This window comes from Miscanthus floridulus, chromosome 8 (assembly GCF_019320115.1).
Source record: "Miscanthus floridulus cultivar M001 chromosome 8, ASM1932011v1, whole genome shotgun sequence".
Taxonomy (NCBI): Eukaryota; Viridiplantae; Streptophyta; class Magnoliopsida; order Poales; family Poaceae; genus Miscanthus; species Miscanthus floridulus.
Genome location: NC_089587.1, coordinates 23,788,152 through 23,814,902, shown reverse-complemented (window position 1 = coordinate 23,814,902; position 26,751 = coordinate 23,788,152). Strand labels below are relative to the sequence as shown.

Genomic DNA, 26,751 nt, shown 5'->3' with positions numbered 1-26,751 from the left:
CCTGAGCCTGAGCTAGTGCTCCGGTCGAAAAGATGGGCCGAAGACGGACACGGCTTAAAGCGAGTGCTCCGATTTGTTGAGTTTAGACTCTTGGGCCGGTCTAGAAGAAGAAAAGGCCGTCCTCCTGGGCCGAGCCCTGGCGTGGAAGCCGGTCCCCGAGGGACCCTAGGTTTATGAACCCGATAGGAGCCCCCGGGCGATTCGGGCAGAATCGTCTAGGGGATTTTTGTCTTGTCGGCGGGTGTAGCCCCCGAGCCCCCGAGCGGTTCGTGCCGAACCGGCTGGGGGGGTGCTTCTGAGTTTGTCAACGGGGGATGTTCTTCTATTTGTCGGCGGGTGCGTGCGAGCGCACCCGCGGGTGTAGCCCCTGAGGCCCAGGTGGTTCGGGCCGAACTGGCTGGGGGTGTTGTCTTAGCAGGCGTGTATGCGTGTTTTTTAGTTTGAGATGGAATTTTGTTTAACCACCGTGTAGTTGCGCGTCGTGGGATCAGGTGAGTCGGAGTCATGAACGGACCCTGGGTCGGTGCGCGCCGTGGGTGGAGATAGCTCGGTTTGGTTGTGTCAGAGCTCACTGATCTTTTAGCGTTGATGCACGTCGCGGGATCGGGTGAGGCGGAGTTATGAATGGACCTGGGCGTCGGTGCACGCCGTGGATCGAGAGAGTTAGTTTAGTTAGTTCAGCAAGCCGTTATGCGAGTTTAGGAGTCGTGGTCCCAGGAGCCATAGCCGGATGTCGCCGATCCTGTCGATGCGAGGTCAGGAGTCGCGGTCCCAAGAGCCGTAGCCGGATGTCACCTATCCTGTCGACACGAGTTTAGGAGTCGCGGTCCCAAGAGCCGTAGCCGGATGTCGCCGATCTAGTCGACGCGAGTTCGAAGTCGTGGTCCCTTAGCATTTGAGCCCTCGAGCCCTGTTGGGCCTTCACGGGGGTTGGTGTGAGTCGTTTTGCGCTACCCCATCCGATTCGTCACAACCGAAGGGGCTGAGTTTCGTCGCCTGTCCCGATCGCTCAGGCTCGAAGACTAGCTCGGTGAGCTCGCTAACGGATGTGATCGAGCGGAATCCGGGTCCGTCGTTCATGACGGGGTCGGCATAGCCCTCTTGTGGCATTCCACTACTCCTTTACCTACAGTCCGGTAGATGCCTAGGTCATTCCAGAGACTGACCCGGGTGGCCTGACGGCCTTCTCTCGATGGAGATTCTGTGGGCTTAGCGAGAGGTTCAGGATCGAACGAGAAGGTTGAGATGACCCGGTTTGCCAGACCGAGCAAAGGCCGTACGGTGCTCATCTACGGTTTTCTCCCCTGGCTCTGTTTGGTTGCTCATATCGAATGAGGCCAGCCGCCGCTTTGTGGCGCAACACGGAGCGTTCTGGTGTATTTCGCTACACGTGCGATGCTTAGTTCTCGAGCCCCCAGGCGGTTCATGCCCTAACCGTCTGAGGGCTTCAGGCGTATGGAATGAAATGCGCGTATGGATGTATGAATGTTTTAATTTGAAATAGAGGGGCTTTGGTAGTGTTTTACCTTGACGACTAGAGTGACGGGGTTCGAAGAGCTCCAGTCGAAAATGTCTGATCAGTACCTGGGATTGTCAATCATGGGTTAGCCCTCATGTGAATAGTTTGTATTAATGAACACATGCTCACCTTGATGACCTGAGAGATGGGGTTCGGAGAGCTTTAGTCGAGAATGTTCGACCAGGACCCGTGCTCGTCATTTGAGACGGAGTCAGTGTGGCCCGCATGGGGCACCCCTTCGCTTCCTACCTGTATCTCAGGTGTGGATACTGAGCGATTCGATCGACTCAGGGGGCTGGTTGGTCTCTCGGCGGAGATTTCGTGTGGTGGTGCTTGAACGACTGGAGTGACGGGGTTTGAAGAGCTCTAGTCAGAAACGTTCGACCAGTACCTGCGCTTATCAATCGTGGGTTAGCCCTTGTGTGATCAGTTTTGTATTAATGAACACATCCGTGCTGTCCTTGTGATAGAACCACGATATTCGTTCCATGTGTTTATCTTAGCATAACTTTTGTTTTTTATCCTTTCTTTCTCGTACCTGCCCGTTTGTTCCGTAGGCTACGACCTTGTGAGCCCGGGGTGTGGCCCACGAGGCTCAGTTATTCGTGACCATAGAAAAAGGCGGGGTGCGTTTGGTTGGGAGTAAGAACAGAGTTATGTAAGGTAAACACAGGGAATGGAATGTGTTTCTGTTTGGGGACACAGTTGCGTTATCGTGCGGTAAAAAAAAGAGGGGTAATATTTTAATATTGTACCCTTATGGAGCCCCCGAGGGACCTGGGCTGAAAGTGTTTCGGACAGGGGTGCTCTTACGGGAGCGTGTTCTAACAAAAAAGTGGTTTAGACCAAATTTAGGGGAAAAACGACGTAGTTGTTCAATGTTCCAAGTGTTGTTGAGAAGGTTGCCGTTGTTGTCCTCCAGTCGGTAGGTGCCCGGTCGGACTACTTCGGTTACCGTATAGGGTCCTTCCCATGGTGGAGAGAGCTTGTGTTTTTCCTTTGTTGATTGGGTCCTCCGGAGTACGAGGTCGCCGACTTTGAGAATTCTTCCTCTGATCTTCCTTTCGTGGTACCTGCGTAGGGTTTGTTGGTAGCGAGCGGAGCGGATGATGGTTGCTTCACGGGCCTCTTCAAGTAGGTCGATTGCGTCTTGTTGGGCCTCCGCGGCTCGGTCACGGTCGAAAGCCTTCACTCTTGGTGCGCCGTGGTCGAGGTCGGAGGGCAACACTACCTCGGCTCCATAGGCCTGGAAGAAGGGTGTGAATGTCGTAGATCGGTTTGGGTCATTCTCAGGTTCTAGAGGATCGCTGTGACCTCCGCAACCCATCGCCCGACGTATTTGTTGAGTCAGTCGAAGATGCGTGACTTAAGTCCTTGGAGGACCATGCCATTGGCGTGTTTGACCTGACCGTTAGTTCGTGGATGTCCGACCGAGGCCCAGTCGATCCTGATACCGTATTCGTCATTGAAATTTAGGAACTTTTTTCGGTGAAGTTAGTCCCGTGGTCAGTGATGATACAGTTGGGAATGCCGAATCGGTAGATGATGTCAAGGAAGAATTTGACTGCCTCCTCCGATCAGATGTTGGTGATGGGTTTGGCCTCTATCCACTTGGTGAATTTGTCGACTGCTACGAGTAGGTGAGTGAAGCCGCTCGGGGCCATTTTGAGGGGTCCTACCATGTCGAGGCCCCAGACCGTGAATGGCCAGGTGATAGGGATGGTTTGAAGCTCTTGTGCCGGCAAATGGGTTTGTCGGGCGTAGAACTGACATCCCTCACACCTGCGAATGACTTCCTCTATATCTCGTAGTGCGGTGGGCCAGTAAAAACCTTGGCGGAAGGCTTTTCCGACCAGCGACCTTGGGGCCGCGTGATGCCCGCTAATGCCGACATGAACCTTGAGGAGGAGATCCCTCCCTTGGCTAGTGGGGATACACTTCATGAGTACCCCTGATGGGCTCCATTTGTAGAGCTCGTCACCGAGTGCGATGAAGGTCTTGGCGCGTCGAGCGATTCATCGGGCCTCCGTCCTTTCGGGCAGGAGAACCTCTTTGAGGATGTAGGCGAGTAGCGGTACTCGCCAATCGGTTTGCCCGGGCGTTAATATGGCGATGCTCGTGGGTGGCGTAGAGGTACTGGGGTCGAAGCCCCTGGGCGCTGGTTGGGCGTTAGGGTCGGAGCCCCCGAGCACTAGCTGGGCATCAGAGGGCGTCCGGGTCAGACCTTCCAAGATGCGAGCGGACAGCTCGTGGATGTCGTTGATGAAGACCCCGCTTGGGGACGGATCCCGCTTGGCGGCCATTTTTGCGAGGAAATCGGCGGCATTGTTGTCCCTTCGAGGGACGAGATGTAGTTCGATCCCCTGGAACTTGTCCTCGAGCTTGCGCACCTCTTGGCAGTATGTCGCCATGAGGGGGCTTTTGCAGGAGGACTCTTTCATGACCTAATCAATGACTTGTTCCGAGTCACCATAGACGTAGAGTCGCGTAGCGCTGAGTTCGATGGCGATGTGGAGTCCATTGATAAGGGCCTCGTATTCTGCGGCGTTGTTTGAAGCTGAGAAGTGGAGGCAGATGACGTAACGGAGCCTACTCCCATCCGGTGAGATCAAAACCACTCTAGCTTCCGAGCCGGGCGCCATTATGGACCCATCGAAGTATATTGTCCAGTATTCGTGGGTGACGTCTAGGATTGGCAGCTGGACCTCCGTCCATTCGGTGATAAAATCCGTGAGAGCCTGAGACTTAATAGCGGTGCGGGGGGTATATCTGATGTCATGGCCCATGAGTTCAAGAGCCCACTTGGAGATTCGTCCCACAACGTCGTGGTTGCGGACGATGTCTCTGAGTGGGTATGAAGTGACGACCGTGACTTCGTGGTCGGTGAAGTAGTGTAGGAGCTTCCTGGTCGCCATTAGTACGGTGTATAGGAGTTTCTGCACCTAGGGGTACTAGACCTTGGGGTCAGTAAGCACTTCCCCGATGAAGTATACGGGTCGCTGCACTTTGAGCTGGTGTCCCGGTTCCTCCCTCTCTACGACCAGGGCGGCGCTCACCACATGGTTATTTGCCGCGATGTAGAGGAGGGGTTCTCTCCACTCGGGAGCGACAAGGATTGGGGCCAATGTTAGGGATGTTTTGAGGCTTTCTAGAGCCTGCTAGGCTTCCTCAGTCCAGACAAAGGCGTCCGTCCTTTTGAAGAGCTTATAGAGCGGCATCCCCCGTTCGCCAAGCCGGGAGATGAAGCGGCTTAAGGTAGCCAGGCAACTGATGAGCCTCTGCACGCTCTTGACGTTGCGTATGGGGCCCATGTTGGAGATGGCCGTGATCTTTTTGGGGTTGGCTTCGATGCCGCGCTTGAATACAATGTATCCAAACAATTTCCCCTTCGGAACCCCGAAAACACACTTTTCGGGATTCAGCTTGATGTTGAACCTTCGAAGGTTTGTGAATGTCGTGTCCAAGTCTGCAATCAAGTCGCAAGCTTGAACCGTTTTGACCACTATGTCATCAACATAGACGGTGATTGTTGGTTTCGGCTGCTCGGCCTGATCGGGCTGGTCGTGCGGGTCGATTTGGTCGGCGAAGCATTGCTGCATGCACCTTTGGTAGGTGGCGCCAGCATTATTCAGGTCGAAAGGCATGGTCACATAGCAGTATGAACCATACGGGGTGATGAACGAGGTTGTGAGCTGATCGGACACTTTCATCGCGATCTGGTGATAGCCTGAGTAGGCATCCAGAAAGGAGAGAATTTCGCAACCCGAGGTGGAGGCAACTATCTAGTCTATGCGTGGTAACAGGAAATGATCCTTCGGGCACGCTTTGTTAAGTCCAGTATAATCGACGCACATTCTCCACTTCTCGGTCTTCTTTCTGACCAGGACAGGATTGGCAAGTCAGTCGGAATGGAAGACCTCCCTGATGAACTCGGCTGCCAGGAGTTTAGAGATTTCCTCGCCTATGGCCCTACGCCTTTCGTCATCGAAGCGGCGCAGGTGTTGTTTGACGGGTTTAGAGCCCGGGGTAAGGCATAGTGTGAGCTTGGTGACCTCCCGGGGTATCCCCGGCATGTCAGACGGCTGCCATGCGAAGACATCGCGATTATCACGCAGGAAGTCGATGAGCTCGCTTTCCTATTTGGCCGGAAGCTGGGTCCCAATCCGAACTATCTTGGTTGGGTTGGTGGGATCGATTTCCACCACCATGGTTTCTTCGAGTGGGCGGAAGGCCGACGAGGAAGTTGGTTGGTTACAGTCCGGGGCTGCCGGGACCGATGACTCTCTGAGCCACGGGAGTTCGGACGAGTTGACGACCGCAGTGGCGAGCTCATAGTGTTCGCGGTCGCATGTGAAGGCATGCGAGAACGCGCTGCTCACAGTGATGACGCCATTTGGTCCCAGCATCTTCAGTTTGAGGTAGGTGTAGTTGGGGATTGCCATGAATCTCGCGTAGCATGGTCGCCCCAAGATGGCGTGGTATGACCCTAGAAAGTCCACTACCTCGAAGGTGAGAACCACGGAGCAGAAGTTGGCTCGGCTGTCGAACGTGACGGGCAGATTGATCTGCCTGAGCGGGTATGCCTGCGCTCCTAGGATTACCCCGTGGAAGGGGGAGCCCACCGGGCGGAGTTCCGATCGGGGGATACGCATGGCATCGAGGGTGTCGATGTACAGGATGTTGAGGCCGCTGCCGCCGTCCATCAGCACCCTCGTAAGCTGCTTCTTGCGGACGATGGGGTCGACGACGAGCGGATAGCGTCCTGGTCTTGCGACGTGGGAGGGATGGTCCCTCTGATCGTAGGTGACCGAAGACTCTGACCAGCTAAGGAAGGAGGGGATGGCCGACTCGGCGGCACATCTCTCTCGATAGCGAACCTTATTGAAGGGTCGAGATGGCGACTAGAGGGGGGGTGAATAGTCTTTTCTAAAACTTAATCGCGTCGGCTAACCGATACAAATGCGGAATTAAAACTATCGGTCTAGCCAAGACTATACCCCACTATATGTGTTCACTAGCACCTTACAAAGATAACAATTTATGCAATAAAGGTGCCGGGCTAGCTAGAGCTCTCCTAAACAATTCTAGGAGCAAGGTTACACAAACCTATGCCACTAGTACTTTAAGCAACAAGGGAGCTCCTACACCTGCTAGTAAGCAAAAGCACAAAGCTAACTAAGCTCACTAGCAATGCTCAATAACAAGGCAACCAATGCCTAATTAGAGAGCGCAAATACTTAGCTACACAAACTAAGCAATGTGACTAACAAGGTTACTAAAACCAAATTAGCCACGCAAGGGAGCTACTTCTATGCTATACAAGCGAGAAGGTAATTAGCAAGCTACACAAGCTATCTAATTACAAGAGCAACAACACAAGCTTAATGTATATGAATGTAATTGCAAGCTTGTGTAATAGGGATGCAAACCAACGGGAAGAACAAGGTTGACACGATGATTTTTCTCCCGAGGTTCACGTGTTTGCCAACACGCTAGTCCCCGTTGTGTCGACCGCTCACTTGGTGGTTCGGCGGCTAATTAGCATCACCCTCTAAGCCCGCACGTCGGGCGCCGCAAGAACCTACCCCTTGAGTGAGGGTAGCTCAATGACACGCTTTACTAAAGTTGCTCTTCGCGACTCCCGCGGGGCGAGCACAATGCCCCTCACAAGCACTTCTCCGGAGCACCGCACAAGCTTCTTGCGCGCTTCGACGGAGACCACCACCAAGCCGTCTAGGAGGTGGCAACCTCCAAGAGTAACAAGCTCCACCGGCTTGCAACTCGATCACCTAGTGCCACTCGATGCAACCTCACGATGCAATCGCACTAGAATCGCTCACTCACACAATCGAATGATCACTATCAAGTATGTGTGTGATGGAGGGCTCCCAAGCACTCACAAGCATGGACACTAAGTCCCTTAAGGTGCTCCACACCAGCCATGGCCGAGGGCACTTCTATTTATAGCCCCAAGGGCTAAACTAGCCGTTACCCCTTCATTGGGCAACGGTCGGGCCGACCGGACGCTCCGGTCGAGTTGACCGGACGCTGGACCTCAGCGTCCGGTCGCCCACAGACGACCATGTGTCCCGGTTCCAATGGTCACTTGACCTGACCGGACGCAGCAGCACTCAACTGACCGGACGCTGGACCCTCAGCGTCCAGTCGTTTCCAGTAAGCTCCCGAGCATGACCGGACGCGTCCGGTCGAACGCGATTGGACGCAGCCAGCGTCCGGTCACTCTCCAGCTACTGCGTCACCGTACGTCAGCCTGACCGGACGCAGCCTTCCAGCGTCTGGTGCATTCAGATCCAGCGTCCGGTCAGTTGACCGACGCCGGCATCTTTGCGACCAACTCGTTTTCACTTCTAACTTCTTCACCCTTGCTCCAATGAGCTAACCACCAAGAACTTGCATCCAGCGCAATAGAAAATAGGCATTCCATTTTCCCGAAAGCGCCCCTGCAAACACCATCTCCTTTGTAAATGTGCCAACACCACCAAGTGTACACCAACATGTGTATGTGTGTTAGCATTTTCACAATCATTTCCCAAAGGATGTTAGCCACTCAACTTGCCACGCCACTCGATCCTAGCGACAATGCAAAGTTAGATCACTCGAGTGGCACTAGATGACCGATATGCAAACAAGTTTGCCCCTCTTGATAGTACGGCCATCTATCCTAAACCCGGTCATAAACTTCTCTACACACCTATGACCGGTGAAATAAAATGCCCTAGGTTATACCTTTGCCTTGCGCATTCCATTCCATCTCCTTCAATGTCGATGCAACACATGCACCAACACGATCAACAATGATATGATCCACTTCATATCATCACATGATCATATTGGTTTATCGATCTTGACTCTACTTGCTCTTCACCGTTGCCATCGTCCATCGGCGCCAAGTCTTGCTCAAGCTTCACCGCCACGCGGTCCATCACTCCAAAGCCTTCGACTTGCCCTTCACGCTTGCAACCGGTCCATCAAGCCAAGTCTTGTCTTGATCTTCTCCACCTTGATCACATGACTCAACGTCATGTCTCATGTGCATTTAAGCTCCTTCATCATCACATGTGTGAGCTTTGCAACATCTCCAAGCCATTTTCACCTTCATGGCATATGTTGCTCACACACATGTACCTATGGACTAATCACTTGTGTATCTCACATAAACACAATTAGTCCACCTAGGTTGTCACTCAATTACCAAAACCAACAAGGACCTTTCACTTATGCTGTCGCTTGGTCCAGACGACGTCGGATCCGCCAAAGATCATGATACATTCGTCAGCATCGGGGAAGTGATCCGTGTCTTTGCCTGTCGTACCTCCCTTCTTAGGTGCTGCCTCTTTGCCGTTTCCCTCCTTTGGCATGCCGGCCTGTCGAAGGAAATGTTTGAGGAGCTCACACTCCTTGTAGAGGTGTTTGACAGGGTAGGCGTGGTTGGGGCATGGACCGTCCATGAGTTTGTTGAAGTGGTCAGGCAGTCCCTGATGGGGCTGCTTGACTGTACGATCAGTCGTAGCGACCAGCGGTGCGCTATCCGACTGACGTCGATCCTTTTTGTTTTTCTTGCCCCTCTACGTGGAGGGGCCTTCGTCCGGGTCCGTGCATTTGGCTCTGACCTTGTCCTAGCCTCCGCTCAAGACCGCTCCGACCGCCTCCTCGCTGGAGGCGTGGTTGGTGGCTACGTCAAGCAGGTCGTGGGTGGTATAGGGTTTCAAGTAGCCAAGCTTGTGGATAAGGGACTCGCAGTTTGTCCCGAAGAGGAACGCGCTGATGATGTCTGCGTCAACGACGTCAGGGAGGGAGTTGCATCGTTGGGAGAACCTACGGATGTAATCCCGTAGGGACTCGCTGGGCTCTTGCTGACAGCTCTTGAGCTCCCAGGAGTTCCTCGGTCGGACGTATGTCCCCTAAAAATTTCCGACAAAGACCCTCTTGAGGTCCGCCCAGTCGTGGATGCTGTCGTGTGGAAGGAATTCGAGCCACGCCCGAACATGTTCCCCCACGCAAATGGGAAGATATTGAATGATGAAGAAGTCATCATCCACTCCTCCGGCCCGATAGGCGAGCCGGAAGTCTTTGAGCCAAATGCCTGGGTTTGTCTCCCCAGTGTATTTGGTGATGTTGGTGGGTGGTCGGAAACACTGCGGGAACGGTGCCTTCCGGATACGCCGGCTGAAGGCCCGGTCGTCCGGTCGGGACTGCGCCTGGGGCGTGTTTTGCTGGTTCCCTCGATGGTTTGGCCAGGATTCGTGGCACCTGTCGCCGTATTGTGGATAGAGTTATTACGTTGGGACCGATGCCGGTCGCCAATGGCGCTACGGGCGTCCTGGTGTGGATCGGGCCACTCGTGTACCGATGGTAGGTGCGGAGCAGGCGCCTGGTCGGACCGTGGCGCGACTACCGCACTCCGAGCTAGTGCTGGCGACTGTAGCGGCGAGTGAACAGAGCGATCTGTCTGACGTGTCCCTGTTCCCCTGGTGGGGAGAGAGGGCGTGCATCGAAGTCATGACACGGAGCTTTCCGCCTGTTGGACGGTGGTAGCTTCTATTAAAACTCAGAGGTTCCGGTGCACTGCCCGCTCCTGAGGGTCGACGGGCTCGGGAACACTGCGTAGAAGCATTGTTGCAGCAGCGATATTCTGGCCAGCCTAGGCGAATTGTGGGACATTGTTTCCCTTGTTCACGATGTCACGTTGGACCTAACGGGTGCGACCCCGACCGCCACCCGCTAGGCCGTGTGCGTGGGGCGTGACGTGCTAGGCCGACCGAGCCGGCGTAGGCAGTGGGTGGTTCCACCGTCGTTGTCGTAATTCCTCGGCGTGCGCTTGCGCAGACACGAGGGCCCCTGAAAGCTCTAGTTTGGTTTTTGGTGAATTGATGAAACCCTAAGTGCTAACCTAGTTTATCAAGTGATCATGACATAGGTAGCACACTTCAAGTAGAAGAAGCTAATGAAGATCATAGCATGACAATGGTGATGGCATGGCGATGATCAAGGACTTAAACTTGAAATGAAGAAAGAGAAAAACAAAAAGCTCAAGGCAAAGGTATAAACCATAGGAGCTATTTTGTTTTAAGTGATCAAGACACTTAGAGAGTGTGATCACATTCAGGTTTGATAGCCGTATTATTAAGAGGGGTGACACTCGTATCGGAATGCGGTTATCAAAGTGCCACTAGATGCTCTAACTCATTGCATATGCATTTAGGATCTAGTGGAGTGCTAACACCCTTGAAAATATTTGTGAAAATATGCTAACACATGTGAAAATATGCTCTAACCAAGGCGCTTTTGGAAAAATGAAATGTCTATTTTCTATTGCGCTGGATGCAAAATTCTTGGTGGTTGGCACATTGGAGCAAGGGTGAAGAAGTTAGAGTTGAAATGGAGTTGATCGAATTGATGCTGGCGTCGGTCTACTGACCGGACGCTGGGTCACTCAGTGACCGGACGCTGAAGGGCTACGTCCGGTCGAGCTGTCAGACGGCACAGTGGGTAGGGTTGAGCACCGGACGCTGGTCTGCGTCCGGTCAAGGTGGACCGGACGCGTCCGATCGAAAAAAACATGCCTCGGGGAGCTTACTGGAAACGACCGGACGCTGGGGCTTCAGCGTCCGGTCAGTTTTGACCAGAGCATCCAGTCAGCTTCGTAGCCATTGGAATCTGACGAACAGCGTTTGAAGACGATGACACGTGGCGTCCATCGGGCGACCGGACGCTGAGGGCCAGCGTCCGGTCAGTATGACCAGAGCATCCGGTCAGAGCGCGTTTTGCCCAGTGAAGAGGTATAACAACTCTATTTGATTGGAGCTCTATTTATAGCCCCATGGCCGGCTGTGGCTCAGATCTTTGGCCATTTTCATTGACATAGCAACCTTGTGAGCTAAGCCAAAGCCCTCCCACTCATCTACATCATTGATTCATCATCATAGTGAGATTGGGAGTGATCCAAGTGCATTGCTTGAGTGATTGCATCTAGAGGCACTTAGTGATCATGGTTCGCTGCGGATTTTGCTTGTTACTCTTGGTGGTTGCCGCCACCTAGACGGCTTGGAGCAGCGAGGATCGTCGAGCGGAGGTGGTGATTGTCTCCGACTCTGATCGTGGTGATTGTGAGGGGTTCTTGACCTTTCCCCGGCGGAGCGCCAAAAGGTACTCTAGTGGATTGCTCGTGGCTTGTGTGATCCTCATCTTGTGTTGGTTGTGCGGCACCCTATTGAGGGTTTGGCGTGTGAAGCCAATTAGCGGGTGAACCTCCAAGTGAGTGAATCACCACAACGAGGACTAGCTTACCGGCAAGCAAGTGAACCTCGGTAAAAATCATTGTCTTCATCATTGATTCTGAGGTGATTGGTCATCATTGTTATTCATCTTCGTGATTGATTGGTTCATTCATCTACACGGCGGTATAACCCTCTTGATCACTCTCTTTACTTTACCGCAAACTAGTTGACAAGCTCTTTAGTGTAGCTAGTTATGAGAGCTTGCATGCTTGGTTGGTGTGGCTCTTTAGTTAGCCTTTGAGAGCACACTAACATAGGGTAGTGTCATTGATCTTGTGTGAATTGACACTATCTAAACTAGAATTGTGGTAGGTGGCTTGCATTTTGAGTAGGCTAGCGCAACACTCGCTTCGCCTCATAATTGTCTAACCATTTAGTTAAGTGTTGTTGTAGAAATTTTTATTAGGCTATTCACCCCCCCCCTCTAGCCATTAGGATCTTTCAGCCCCCGCACGCGGGTCCGATGGGGTGTGAGTCTGTGCAGATTCCACAACCACCGGTGGCTGTCCCGGAGCATCCGCCATGGCGCATTCCCAGGACGGATGATGGCGTGGTGCCATGTCGCCGATGCTGGAATCATCGCTCATGCCCTCACCATCCAAGGGTTCGTGGGAAGCGGTAGGAGCGCAGCCTGCCATTCCCACGAATTCGGATGTGAGGGGGAAAGGCGCCAGCACCCTTCGGAGTCCCCGGGCGTACGTGTCCATAGAAGACGCGAGGCCGTAAGGGAACCGATCATGCGGTGTTTGTGGCATGGACGACACAGTCTCTCCGGGTGCTCGATTGGGGATAGTAAATGAAGAGTAAGTAACAGTACGGGTATTACTTACAGCGGGGTTTGAGCAGAGAGTTTGCTCGGATAGAAGCGCAGATGTCACGCCGTTGATGTCACGCGTCCCGGAGTCGACGGAGGGCGCCTCTTCGATGGGTGCCGGAACGTGCGCCTCCTCGCGGAGGTGGAGTACGCCGAGCCGGTCGGCGGCGAAGTCCAGGCTTCCGAAGCGAAAGGCCTAGGAAGGCTCGAAGACAAGTGGAGCTTGCCTCCCAACGGACGAGAGTGCGGGAAATTCCATCGAGCCGAAGCGAATCGTATCGCCCGAGCCCGCCACGGCAGGGGTGGCGGATAAATGGGCCATCCGATTACCAAAAAAAATGTTGAACGTACAGCGTCTTCCCCACGGACGGCGCCAACTGTCGGTGCAGAAAGTGACCAACTAGTAAATATTTGTAGTTTTGCTGTACGCTGTGATCGGAGGTGGCCTAGCACTCAATGACACGGGATTTATACTGGTTCAGGCAACGTGCCTTACGTCTAGTGTGGGTCGGTTAGTGACTTTATTCCTGAGCCTAGGTGCTCGAAGTCTGTAGTGGGGGTATAAACGAGAAGGAGAAAGAAGGGGGTGTACAAGAGGTTCGGTTGTCTCCGACCAGAAGGGTTGCGGTCGGAACTTGGTGGTCCTGCGGTTAAAAGGTGTTGATGTTGATCTAGTGAGTCTGAGCTTGGAGAAGTCGACTTGGGTTCACTGTCTGTGTTTGGAGGGAGCGCATCCCCTTTTATAGAAGAAGGGGATGACTTTACAAGTGAGAGGGAGAGAGAGAGTACGGACGTTTCTAAGCCTTGTTGCCCACGCCGATGGGGATGGGACAATGGTGGGCGCCCACAATACTGTTGATGTCACTGCAGAATGTCAGGTACACGTGGAAGGTTGAGCTGCTTTCTTCAAGACTAGAGGACATCGGTACCTGCAAAAAACGTTGTCTCACCGACTGGAGGCATGACTTTACCATGTTCACCTGGTACGGTGAATTTCGGTGCCCACAATACTGTTGATGCCCAGAGGCACATGGGGGTCTTACCGTACGGGTGTTTTGACCGGCGCCTACAATACTGTAGAGGTAAATGTCGGCGCCTACAATACTGTTTGTGGCAGGGCGTCTGTAAAGTACTGTTCCGCAGGGTATGGTCCCTGGTGCCGTGGTTTGACTTGCGAGCCCCGTCTTGCCTTCCTTTGTACGCCTCCTGGTTCCATCCGAGCGGGCGTCCCCGGTCGGATGGTCTCCAGTCGGTTCTGGCGTGACAGTCGGAAAATAGCGATGGGCAGGGTTCTCTATGAACCCCGGTCGGAGACACGGGGTCGGAGTCGGAGACGGTCCTTGGGTCAGGCTTTCCGAGTGGAGGCCGTGCGAAGGCAGCCAGGGCCTGACGCTAGTGCTCCGATCGGAGAGGTCGTTCGGAGTTGGCTTGAGCCTGAGCTAGTGCTCCGGTCGGAAAGATGAGCTGAAGGCGGTCAGGGCCTGAAGCGAGTGCTCCGGTTTGTTGAGTTTAAAGCTTTAGACTCTTGGGCCGGTCCAGAAGAAGAAAATGTCGTCCTCCTAGGCCGAGCCCTGACGTGGAAGCCGGTCCCCGAGGGACCCCGGGTTTATGAACCCGACAAATCTACTCCTTAAGCACTTTTTGTTCTAAGGAGATTTTTCTGAACTATCCTATTCCCCATGCTTGCTGCTTCGATCTCTGCTCTATTCTAGTTCCTGCTTACATAACTTTGACTAAATATATATATAATTAATATCATTAGATAGATCGTTGAATCTATTTTCATAATAAATTTATTTAGAAATATAAATATTGCTAATATTTTTTATATCTTTTTAAGCCAAAATATTTTTTACAAATCTAGTCAAATATATCAGCACGTAAACCGTAGCGACGAATATTTAGGGACAGAGGGAGTCTAACAAGTTACATAACCGTTCAGTTACTTTTCTTAACGAGTTGAGCTAGTATTTTAGCTCGTTAAGTTAACGAGCTGGCTAGCTCTAGCTGGCTCGCAAGCCATCCCACGAGCTAAACATGCCAAATATTTTCCAAATATTTTATAGTTCGACAACCCAAACTAGTAGCAATTGAGCTTAATTTTATGTTATATGTATGAGACTTGAGTCTAGAAATGATGTATGCTATGCATTAAAAACTTATTTATTTACTTGTCATGATGTATGCATGGAATAATTAGTATGTATTGATTTGTGCATTGGTTGCAACAGTTAACAAGCCAGCTCGCGAGCCAAATGGAGTTGGCTCACGAGCTAAATGAGCTGAGCCGAGCTAGAGTCTTAGCTCGTTTGCTTCATGAGCCGAGCCGAGCCAGCTTGTTATCCTTACGAGCTATAACGAGTCGAGTCAGCTCGTTATCCTTACGAGCTATATAACCAAGCTCTACCACACCTCTGCGAAAATTTGCAAGTTTTAATCTACATAATAATATTTCAATTAGGATCATAAGATGTGAACAACTCCTATATGCGTCATGTGAAGTTAACCAAAGCGGTTGGGTGATCACATGAATCACCATTTAGATCATTACTGAACCGTAGTGTCCCAAATATGCATACAAGTGAGTGGTTCATTTTCCTCCAAACATTCCAGATTTTCCTTTGGACAATACCCATGATATGGAACGAGGATGCAGAATTGCTGGTGGGAAAATCTAGTCTATTTTGCAAAGTTGACCTTGCAAGTTGGAACCAGAACAAGTAGAGGCTCAAAGTAAAAATAAAAAGAGATGGCAGGAAGGGTGGAGGCGAGCCCACGTTCCACAGAGCAGGGCTCCCAATCGCGGAGCGCCTAGGCAACAGTGGCAAGTACACCGCTGTGGCGGATTGCCCCGGTTACGACTCTGTGGGAAACCCAGTCTAGAAATCAGGGGGCTATAGCTGATATACAGACCCGGCTTCCGGGTTCACAACGTGGCCTCAAGCCCAGCTTTCCCCTCCTACCATCTCTGGGACATGGGCTGTGGTGTGCTTACTTGAGCCGGCTTTCATTGGGCTGGAGAAACGATGCGGGACTAACAAGTAACAAGACAACACGAGAAAGCCGTCTGTTGAGTATCCGCGTAACGTGTAGTAGTATGTAATTCTCTAGCCCGGCCCGGCCCGGCCCGTGGCCCTCTCTACCTTGCACGCCTCCCGCCCGGACGTCCGTTCCGATTCGAATCCGGAAACGGCGTCGGCGAGGCGGTGCTCCGGATCCTTTATTGGTAGCGGCAGGCAAGTCAGAGTCAGAGATGAGATGGGAACCGCCTGCTACCGACAGCGCCCCTCGCCGGCCTGGCCGTCGATGGCCGCCTTCCGACGATGGTGGCCGGTCTGAATCCTGTATATATAGGGGAAAAAAATGAGTCCGGGGATTCCATACCACATCCTCTGCTGCAAAACGACTGAATCTTTCAGTAGTGCAAACCGCTCTATCTATACACCAGTACTTCTGTAGATTGTAGAACATGCTCTGCAGCATCGCCTGATGTAGCATGCATGTTGCTGAAAACAGGAACTGGAAGTCCTCAACGAGACGGTTGTGGTAACTTCTGATTGCCAGAATTTTTGTAACTTCTGATTCTGATTCCAGGTGGGTACAAGTTACAAAAATTCCAATCTCTGGGACTATAAGCTGTATGAAGGTTTTAATCTCCAATATTTCAACTAGAATCACAAGATATGAAAAGCTCCTTTGTGTCATGTAAGGCTAAAGCAGCTCGGTGATATCACATATTCACTTGAACCACCATTTAGACCTTTACTGAACTGTAGTGTCACAAATCTGCATATAAGTTACATGATTGATTAATTTTTCCTCAAAGCATTTTCTAGATTTTCCTTGGGACAATACCCATACTATGGAATCGTTGTGCAGGATATCATTCGCTACAGGGAGGCCTGGCAAAGTTTAAGACCTTGTGAGCAGAATAAGCACAGGCTCAGCAGGTTAAGCAATTCCTATTGCATCATCCAAATAGATATACTTCTCGTCATTGAGGAAAAAGATTAAGTAACTATATATGATTGGTCAACATGGTTTTTTTAAACATACGAGTGAGGTTCAACGAGTTCAACATTATGTCATCGTGAGGCCAGACCTTGTCTCATCAACATTAAGATATGAGCAATGTTTCACTGCTTCTCCATGTTTATATCAGACTAATAATCCCAATAACTTTACTGTGTTTCAGCACAACAATAGCTAAAAGGAAAAAAAACAGATGGTGTAGGAAGGGTTCTAATTTCTAAAGAAAATAGAATCAAGTTTCTTTTAGACAATAGATGATCAACAAAATTCATCTTAAGCCCACCAGTTGACTCTCTCCATTCCCTTATATTAAGAAAAGAACACATGTGAGGAAGAGTGGCAAAGGAGTTCTTATTTTTGGGCGCGCATGCGTTAATTAGGAGCAAGGGTATTGCACAGTTAAGATGCATCATGTGTCCACACAATACCTGATTGTCGGTATCATTACTATTAACTGTGTTTAGCAACTCCCTGTATTCCTTGTCAGATACTTGTAGCTCCTTCCTAAGCTCCGTAATAAGACTGTCTTTTCCCTGAGACGGTGCGCATTCAAACATTTATGAGGTTCCATGAAACCTAGGCCAACCAGAGTAAATAAACTAATAACATGAAGAGACAAGAGGGTATACCCATGTTATAGCATCAGATTGAGCCTTGAATGTTTTAAGAACTCAACAATATGCTTCTTGCTCAAGCTGATGTATTTGTGTTTCCATATCTGTCTGAGGTTGAACTCTAGTATACAAGAGAAGCACCAATAGTATCTCTTCCATTACCAGTGATACATACGTCCACTGTTCTTTCGGTATCCATATAAACACAAGTAGGGCCGGGATGCCTTCTGTCTGCAGATCAAACGCATGCATATTTCAATGGTGTACCAGTTTGTAATGGCTTCGTATGTGCAAAGAACTCATGAGATTTTGAGTAGTGCCTTGGTCGGTAGACAAGGGAACAATATTCTAGAGCTAACCACACGTATGTACGTGAAGATTTTTGTTAACCCTCTCTTTGGATATGATTAACCTAGCAGTTCAATTTGTATTACTACTAGTAGTATATGGTAACTGGGAATTCCTACATGGTTTTACCCAAAGTAGTTGTATAATTGTGTGATTCTATTACCGACTGGAGTACAGTATGTCCATGTTTGATCAAAGGAATATGTTTTTCTATAACACTCATTGATCGTAAAACCAAACCCTTATTCTCGTAATCCAAAAGATGCATCGAAACGTTTTTGAAAAAAAAGATGCATCAAACTAAATAAATGAAAGGGAAACAAACAACATCTCACACCAGCAAAAGATCCATCCATCAAACACAGTACATGCAGATTAATTAGGCGCACGCGTGTTTAGGAACCACGCCTGCAGCACACCACAGACCATACACCACATTGCTAAAGCACCACAGACCAGTCCTCACTACTAGTAACCTATCTGCAGAGCCAGAGAGTGCACCTAGACCAGTCAGAGGCCATCTCGAGGTATTCAGGATGCCGCCCGCAGGTCCGATCGCGCGGCAGGAGCATGTAGCCCTCGTCCCCTTAGCGCGTGTTTAGTTTTAGAAAGTTAGAATTTGGGACTACTGTAGCACTTTCGTTTTTATTTGACAATTAATATTCAATCATGGAGTAATTAGGCTTAAAACGTTCGTCTCGTAATTTCCCATCAAACTGTGCAATTAGGTTTTTTTCATCTACATTTAATGCTTCGTGCACGGGCCGCAAACATTCGATATGATAGATACTGTAGTACTTTTTAGGAATTTGGGATGGAACTAAATAAGGCGTTAGTCTTCTCCGAAGGAATTCTTGAGGATGTAGTAGTCGTAGCCGTAACCGACAAGTAACAAATAGCTCGTGATTGTTCACACAGTTGCACACTTGCCCCGACTGGTACACGCCGCCCTCATAGTCTGCGAAATTGTTGTTGTGCTCTTTGACGGCGATAGAAACCACGATGGGCCTGAAGGTAACTAATGTAAGCATTTGGAACTCATCGAGGGGTGGCACCTCCTCGAAGCCTCGCATGATCAGGTCCACGCGTGATGTGGCACTGGCCTGGCATGTGCCATCCATTCCCTGTAAGGGTAGGAGGCCGACGATGCCAAGCCAATCTTGCTCACATACTGGGGCGAAGCCAGGGGCATGCCCCCCTAATAACAATACAGCAACATTTTTATACTTCATATATAGTTTCATATCTATATTTTTATTAAGAAAGATGTAGACAATAAAATCCTACAAAAACATATTAGAATAAAAAATGATTAGTCTAAACTTCATGGTCTACCATATTAAAATAAATTTACTAAATTTTTAGGTTTTGCTAATACATACTTACATTTCATTATATTTTACAATTTGGTTGTGGTATCGCAATCCACGAGCTCCTGCTCTGACAGCTGCGCGGCCGGTTCCTCGTTGTTCGCCCCTCGCCCCCTCTGATGGCGTGGTGGTGGCTCTCCAGCGCGTTTGTCGCGGTGAACGCCCAGCATGAGCTGCAGCCCCCTGGTCCTCGACTGGGCCCATGCACGGCTGACCTTTGCAGTCGTGCCTTTAATTTTCATGGGCCATCCGAGCAGTGTTGTTGTGCTGCTCTGTCGTGCGACATTTCTACTAGTCGCGACTGAACTTCTCGTCGCTGATGTTGGCAAAGACGTTGAGACCCGGCCGGAGCGCCACCGTCCGTCTCCTTGAATGTGTCGAACCGGCGAAATAGGTCAGGAGCAGTGAACAGTTGCACGTGGCATTTGGCTTCTTCCAATTTTCTCACGGTAAATTTGGCATGGTGAATATCAATGGCAGGTTAACATATACTCCCTCCGTTCCTTAATATAAGCCATATAGATTTCTAAAAAAAATTCCAAAATATAAGTACATATCAGCTCCCACGCTGATTAGTTTGGAAACCTTCCCACCGTACATAGCACATGCCCCAACCAATCCCTTAGATTTAGGAAGCAATCTGATTGGGAGATAGAAGATGACCTGATTTTTCTTTTTTTCTCGGTCTCACATCCTTCTCCAAGCCGTGCGTTAGTATTGGTGCTAAAAACTATATGGCTTATATTAAGGAACGGAGGGAGTATGTGGCATGTAGTGATAACGGCGACCAAAGTGACAATCATCCTTGTTTTCGGTCTCTGGGGAAGCTTAAGTTGTACATAGATAGATATATGTGTGGTAGGACTGATGATTTAAATGGATCATACATTGACCATGGTACAGCGTGATATGTACATGCATTTCGTGTGGACTGCTCATTCACATCAAATGAAGAAGCAGCCAGCCACTCTATCAATCTATGTAAATATTGAGAAAAAAGATTAAGTAACTATATAAGGTTAACATGTTTTTTTAGAACATCTGACTGGATTTCTAGAAAAATCTATTAAGATTTATGACATCAAATTAGTATGGTTTTTTTTGGATTGGCAACATTACAATTTTCGGTTATTGGAGATATACCATTACAATTCGACTAATTCAAACCATACCATTACAATTGTGCGATACTCGGACCAACGCCATGGGATACGCTCAGCGACGTCTTGGGGCCACCTGCAGGTGTGTACACTGCCTCACTATTTTCGTATGGACGTCCATGCCCTCGGGTCAATTGGATAAGGCCCACCAGGCGCCGGCTACCCCTCTCCCTTTCCTCCTCGCCGCGCTCTGTTCGCCTCCTCCCTTCCCGTCCGCTAGGGTTAGGTGCTGCAGCCGCCGGCTCCGTCGTTGTGCCCAGCCGCCGCTGCCGTTTGCCCATGGCCACCACGGCTTCTAGCTCATCACAGCAGGGGAGGACTCTCCCTCTCGTGGACTGCCCCCAGTGCTTGGTGCCCGTCGTCAAGTGCAAGAGCAAGAACGACAACTTCTACTACAGGTGCTCAAATAGGTGTGGTAAATGGTGGTTTGAGGATGCATATGAGCTCTATTTGCGCAATAATCCTGCTAATCTGTTGGAGAGTTCTTTTGTTTCTGGGAACAATCCAGCTGGTGCAGTTCAAGTTGTCCAGCAGCCTACTGCTACTACTGTTGGAGGGTTCGAGATGGTGGCACTTGATTTGAAAGTTGCTGCTCAGTGACATCAAATTGGAGATTGGTAGCCTAAAGACTGAAGTGAAAGAACTGAAAGATGAGGTTAAGAAGGAAAAGAGTCCAATTGTCTTGGACAATGCAGTTGTTGTTTTCTTGGCAATATTTGTAACTGTCCTGGTGGCTATTGTATGGATCAAATGAATTCTCATGTAATGTAGCCTATGTTAGATAGTGTTAGCTTAGAATTTAGGTAGCTTTTGTGCACTCTCATGATGAGTGGGTAATGTAAGCATTTGGTCTGTACTTGGAGCTATGTTTGTTTGCAATTTATGAACTAGTGCCATTATGCACTCTCCTTGTGTTTGTGCACTCTCCTTGTGTTTGTCATGTGACATTGAACTAGTGCCATCCCAGGTTGGCCCAGCTCCACATCCACCTCCAATGGTCTCATAGTAACCAAAGGCGTCCCCAAAGGTCAAATTGTTCATGCAGCCCTGAGAGCAGGCACTAGTTCACAACAATAACTGCGCTACAAGGATTCCAAAGCTAAGGAATTGGAAAGAAGGCATATGAGCACTTCTCCTTTAATCAAGACCAACTATGAGATAACCAAGGAACCAAGACCAACTATGAGACAACATGAGCCATACACGGCTCAGAATTGCAAGTTTGGTCATGAAGCAGCATATCTCATGCAGATATTCCCACACATGAAGATGAGATCATCACATATTGAAACAAAGAAACAACAACTCTGAAATACACTAGGAAGTTGGAGATCTATGAGATTGCATGAGCAAACCATTTCATTGGGCCTGGGCCATGGTCCCCCTAAAGTTCCATCACTATACAACATATAGAGCCTTTTAAATTCTGATGATAACATGATGAAAGCATCCCAGGCTATTATTCTGTACCAAAGAGATGAGCTGGACCAATTCAAATAAAAACTATAAGCTGGACACCCCATAAGCATAGTTGCATAGTTCACAGAAATATATTAGATAAGTTCATAGAAGTATTACCTAGGCCATCAGCATTCACTACATAGTGTTTCGAGGCCATTAACAGCATAGACTACCATTACAAGTTCATGTGCCCAAAATGATCAGAGGCACAGAGAAGTTTTTGTGCCCAAAAGCATTACATGACATTACAAGTTTTTTTTGCCAAAAGCATTAGAGAACATTTTGAGCCTTGTCAAGTAGACTATGGATCGAAGACAAGCTTTGTGATACTAGTCACAGCAGTGGGAGGTGGGTTTGCCTTTGCTCTTTTCAGCTTCTTCTTCACAGGTGTTTTTTCTTGGCTGTGGTTGTCTTCTTTTTCTTCTTTTTGTTCACCTGTGGTTGTGCGGTACCTGCATCATCTTCTATGGTCCTCTTTCTACAATGGTTCCTGCATGGACCTCTTTCACCATCTTGACCAACCTCTGGCTCTTTGCAGCTTTTTTGGAAGTGGCCAAGTCCTCCACATCTTTTTCATCTCACCTTTTTCTTGGTAGCCCTTTTCTCCATGCATCCTCTAATCCTTTGCACCTTTGGCCTCCCTAGTCCTCTACCCAATAATGGTTGGTGCACTTTGAACCCAAGATCAACTTCAGGCCAATGGGATCTATCAGGTATAGGTTCAACTCTTGCCTCATAAGCTTTCTTGAATTTAGCCACTGAGTAGTACTCATGCACATAATCTTCTATTTTCATCCCTCTATTGGACAATATCCAGGCCAAAGCATGTCTACAAAGCTTTCCGGTGACTTGCCACTCCCTACAAGAACAATTGTGATTTTGTAGGTCTACTGTTTCGCGCTTCTGGTTGTTCCATTGGTCCACAATGGTAACTTCAGCAATGTCATCATCACTTACAGATACTTTGAGGACCGTCAGGTGATTGCTAATCAGATTAAGTTCCTTAATAACATTAGGGAGAATCCTATCATGCCACTATCTAGCCAGTTTCTTCCTCAAGTATCTCTTCTCCATTATCAACTCCCGCAATTTGTCTACCAGTTCATGCAGCAATAGACCCTTGAATTTCTTCACTTGTGCATTACAACTCTCTAACACATTATTAGTCAAGGCATCACACTTGCTGTTTTTAGAAAAAAGAACTCCTGTACCATAACCTACTATGGTGCGTGTCAAGATACTCAATTGTTCTAGGTGCAAAATCAAATATTTTCTTCATGTGCCATTTGAACATTCCTTTTGTGTTGCTCCTAGCTACTGGGTATAGGTGATCAGTGAAAACATCACCTATGTAGTGCTTCATGAAATTCTGATAAAGGTGTCTCATGCATTCCCTATTTTCAGCATTTGGGAATACAGCTCCAACAGCCTTCTCCAAACCTTTACAAGCATCTGTACAAATAACAAGGTTTGGAACATCACCAATGGCTATGTGCAGCTATTGCATGAACCATGTCCAGTTGTCCTCATTCTCAGTGTCAAAAATTGCATATGCAATGTGATACAACCAATTGTGCCCATCTATACCAGTTGCAGATGCCAACTGTCCTCTGTACTTGCCATACAAACATGAAGCATCAATCCCTATAAATGGTCTGCATCCCTCTAGAAAGCCATCAATACATGGCTTAAGAGCTACAAAAAATCCTCCTAAATCTCTGCTTGCTTGCCCTCAACCATCTCTACCTCTATCTGCACATGACTGCCAGGTGATGATTTGGCAATCTGAGCTGCCCAATTGAACAGAAGCTAAAAACTCTCCTCATACTTTCCATGGATCTGCTCTAGTGCTACCTTCATGCTAGACCATGCTTTGGAGTACTTGAGCTTGATACCATAGTCACCCTCTAATTTGTCCTTGCAATCTGTTGGAGTCTTAGTAGGATGCCTCTTCAACCAATCCCCTAACCTTTCTGCAGCCCAGCCATGGGTTGCCATTTTGGTTTCTTGGAGTTTAGTAGTAGCACATTTATGTTCTGCACATAGTGTTTTGATCTGCACACACAGATAGAAAATTGTTAAATTATAAGGTGGAAAACTGGTAACTAAATGAAAGAGATGCCATAACTATAATTCACCTCTATTGTCTTGCCATCAAAGATCCTTGAAGCATGTATACGCCAAGGACACCCTTCAGCTTTACACGTAGTAATAAACCTAGTCTTATCTGTAATGATTTTACCAAATTCAAACCCTTTCACCACTGCATGATGTCTCATTGCCTTCCTAAATGCAACAATGTTAGGAAATCTTTCTCCCTTCTCTATCTTGGGGTTTTCAGGATCATAGATAACTTGAACCTCCTCTGGATCTACATCATTTACCTCTGCCTCAAGAGGAACACCTCCTTCAGCAGCACCAACATCATCAAACTGATCAGCAACATGAACAAAGTCATCATCATCAGTAGTATGAGCATGGTTGTTACAAGGTTCTGCATTGTTAGCTGCCTGCACAGGCATGTACAGTCCTTCATCGTCAACACCGACATACTCCTCATCATTGTTAAACATGTCATGTTCCTTGTTAGGCTCAGGCTCTAATGGATACTCATCATTATCAGAAGGCTGGGCTGGTGGAATGTCTTTGCTACTGGGGTTGCCGTGAATAGAAAACTCAGGTGGAATCACACATATTGGGTCTAGGTTTGTAAACTCATCAGACTGTCTAAGACAACTGTCAAACACAAGAACTTCACAACGCATCTGATCCTTATACATTTCAAACAAGTCATGCATCTGAAAATCATTTTCTATTCTCACATCTTCACATAGCCTTTTGTCAAAGAACCACACACTAGGAGACTGTCTACTGGACCATTGGAACTCATTGCGCAGGCTTGTCAACAGCAAATCGAAGGAAAATGAAGCTACTTCAATATCCCACTTAATCAAGTGTCCCTTTGTGTATGCTTTTCTACCAGTGCTATTTCTGGTACAAAATCCTTCTACTTTCATCACTAGCGAGAACAACGAAACCCTAGCAACAAACAAAATCAACCCCAAATCCAATGAATCCCTATCAATAGCCTCAACGAAATCTACCGGGGACGAGCTCATTCACTATAGAGGGAAGAAAAAGAGGTAGAGGATAAATACCCACCCTCATCGTCCGCCATCTCCGCCGTGCCGCACGGCTGCGTCTCACCCATTGCGCATAATAGGGTGCATCGCAGCACGCACGCAAGCTAGGTGCTTCTGGTCGTTGGAGTCTATGCCGTCGAAGACAGGGTCGCCGCCGTCCTGCTCGCCACCGTCATCGAGGTGAGGGTGAGTGAGAGGAGACAGAGCGTGAGGAGGAAGAGAGCAGTCAGCCTGGGTGGGATACGGAGGCACCTTATCCAATTGACCCGAAGGCATGGATGTCCATATGGAAATAGTGAGGTAGTGTACACACCTGCAGGTGGCCCCAAGACATCGCTGAGCGTATCCCATGGCGTTGGTCCGAGTATCGCACAATTGTAATGGTATGGTTTGAATTAGTAGAATTGTAATGGTATATCTCCAATAACCGAAAATTATAATGTTGCCAATCCAAAAAACCCAATTAGTATCATTAGATATATCATAGAATATATTTTTATAATGTGCTCATTTTATATCATAGATATTGTTACCCTTTCCTATAAAGTTAGTCAAAACTTAAGATAGTTTGACATGCATGGATTCTACGAATTTATTTATTTAGGGACGGAGGGAGTATGTTTTAGCACAACAATAGCTGAAAGAAAAAAAACAGATGGTGTAGGAACTAGGAAAATAGAGTAGACTTGCCAAGTGGCCTCGTTATCTGCTAATAAAAGTATCAGGATGGTTTAGGTATACTATGGCAGAATCGTACAATTTAACATAATCTCAAGTGTACTTGTTGTAGCAGAACCGTCCAAAATAACACACTTTCGAAGGCGCTCATCTTCCACTAGACATTAAGCACCCCGAAAGTTAGCTACATCGGACAGTTTCGTCGAGCACACCCCATGGGAGAACTCAAATCAATCCACGTTTTACCTCCTGTCGACGAAATCTGATCGGCAGTCTACCGAGTGGTATACCCACGGAAGTAGATAATTGATGGAGGTGCGCGTAATAGGAACTGGATGGTAACACAAGGCGTAGAGACAGCGATTTAGATAGGTTCGAGCCGTCTGATCGACGTAATACCCTATGTCATGTGTCTTTCTTGGATTGTATTGAATATGAGATAAATTCAAGGGGGTTCCTACCCGTCTTATATAGTCTGGGGATAGAGTTACAAGTCGGTCTAGGCCTAGATCTATTCGGTTATATGGTAAGTATTTACAAAAAATACGATATCTATTATATTTGAAAAGATCTTCCTTCATCGCCAAGATGTCTTCTGATTGCCTTACGGTGCACGACGACCAGAACTAGGCACCGTAGGATTTGATCTTATGGGTTGGACCTCCCTTGGTAGTGCGGCCCATGTCCATTGTCGTCGGTACCTAGGGTTATACCCCCCATAGCTAATCCCTGAGCGCCTTGTATCCACTGAGCAACGCCGTCTTGAGCAAGTCCGAGCAGTTTAACTTAGACTCAGCCAACAAATCTAGCAATCTAACCAATTTAACTGGAAATCCAATCAACAAAACAAAGTACCAACCAGTTTAACTGGTAATATCTGACCAATTTAACTGGTAATCTAATCAACAGAACGAAGTGCTGGCCAGTTTAATTGGTAATCTGACCGGTGGAAATTGAAGCCAGCCAATTTATCATGTGACCTCATCTCAGACTTAGCCAAGTAAGACTTGTCAGAAAGATGTAAGGGGCTCAAGTTTAAAATTTACAAATTCTCCACCTTAGGTGAAGTGTACACACTTAGGCTTCGTTGGTGAAGTCAGATGATCATCATTCATGACATATGCAAAGAGGATATTAGTACTGATATATGCGCCGCAAGGTGCAATATATATATTGTAGTCCCCGAGCCTCACAGTAGGTGAAGAAGACACCTGGTGTCAGGATCAAAGAATTTTAACGATCACTTAGTCAGGATAACCAACTCATAGCTTAGCCGGGAGCACAGCTAGTCCCCGACTTAGCTGAAAACCAGTA

At 48.6% G+C, this 26,751-nt stretch overlaps 1 protein-coding gene across 1 annotated transcript; it reads right to left on the bottom strand.

Annotated features, from left to right (window-relative positions):
- Positions 1 to 3,534: 3,534 nt before the first annotated feature.
- LOC136468706 (uncharacterized) lies at positions 3,535 to 3,930 on the bottom strand. Its single transcript, XM_066467180.1, has one exon. It carries the CDS (start codon positions 3,928 to 3,930, stop codon positions 3,535 to 3,537), a length of 396 nt encoding a protein of 131 aa, XP_066323277.1.
- Positions 3,931 to 26,751: the final 22,821 nt, after the last annotated feature.

What these genes read in the sequence shown, in the direction of transcription:
- LOC136468706 (XM_066467180.1), bottom strand. Translation starts at nt 3,930, where the DNA reads ATGGCGACATACTGCCAAGAGGTGCGCAAGCTCGAGGACAAGTTCCAG.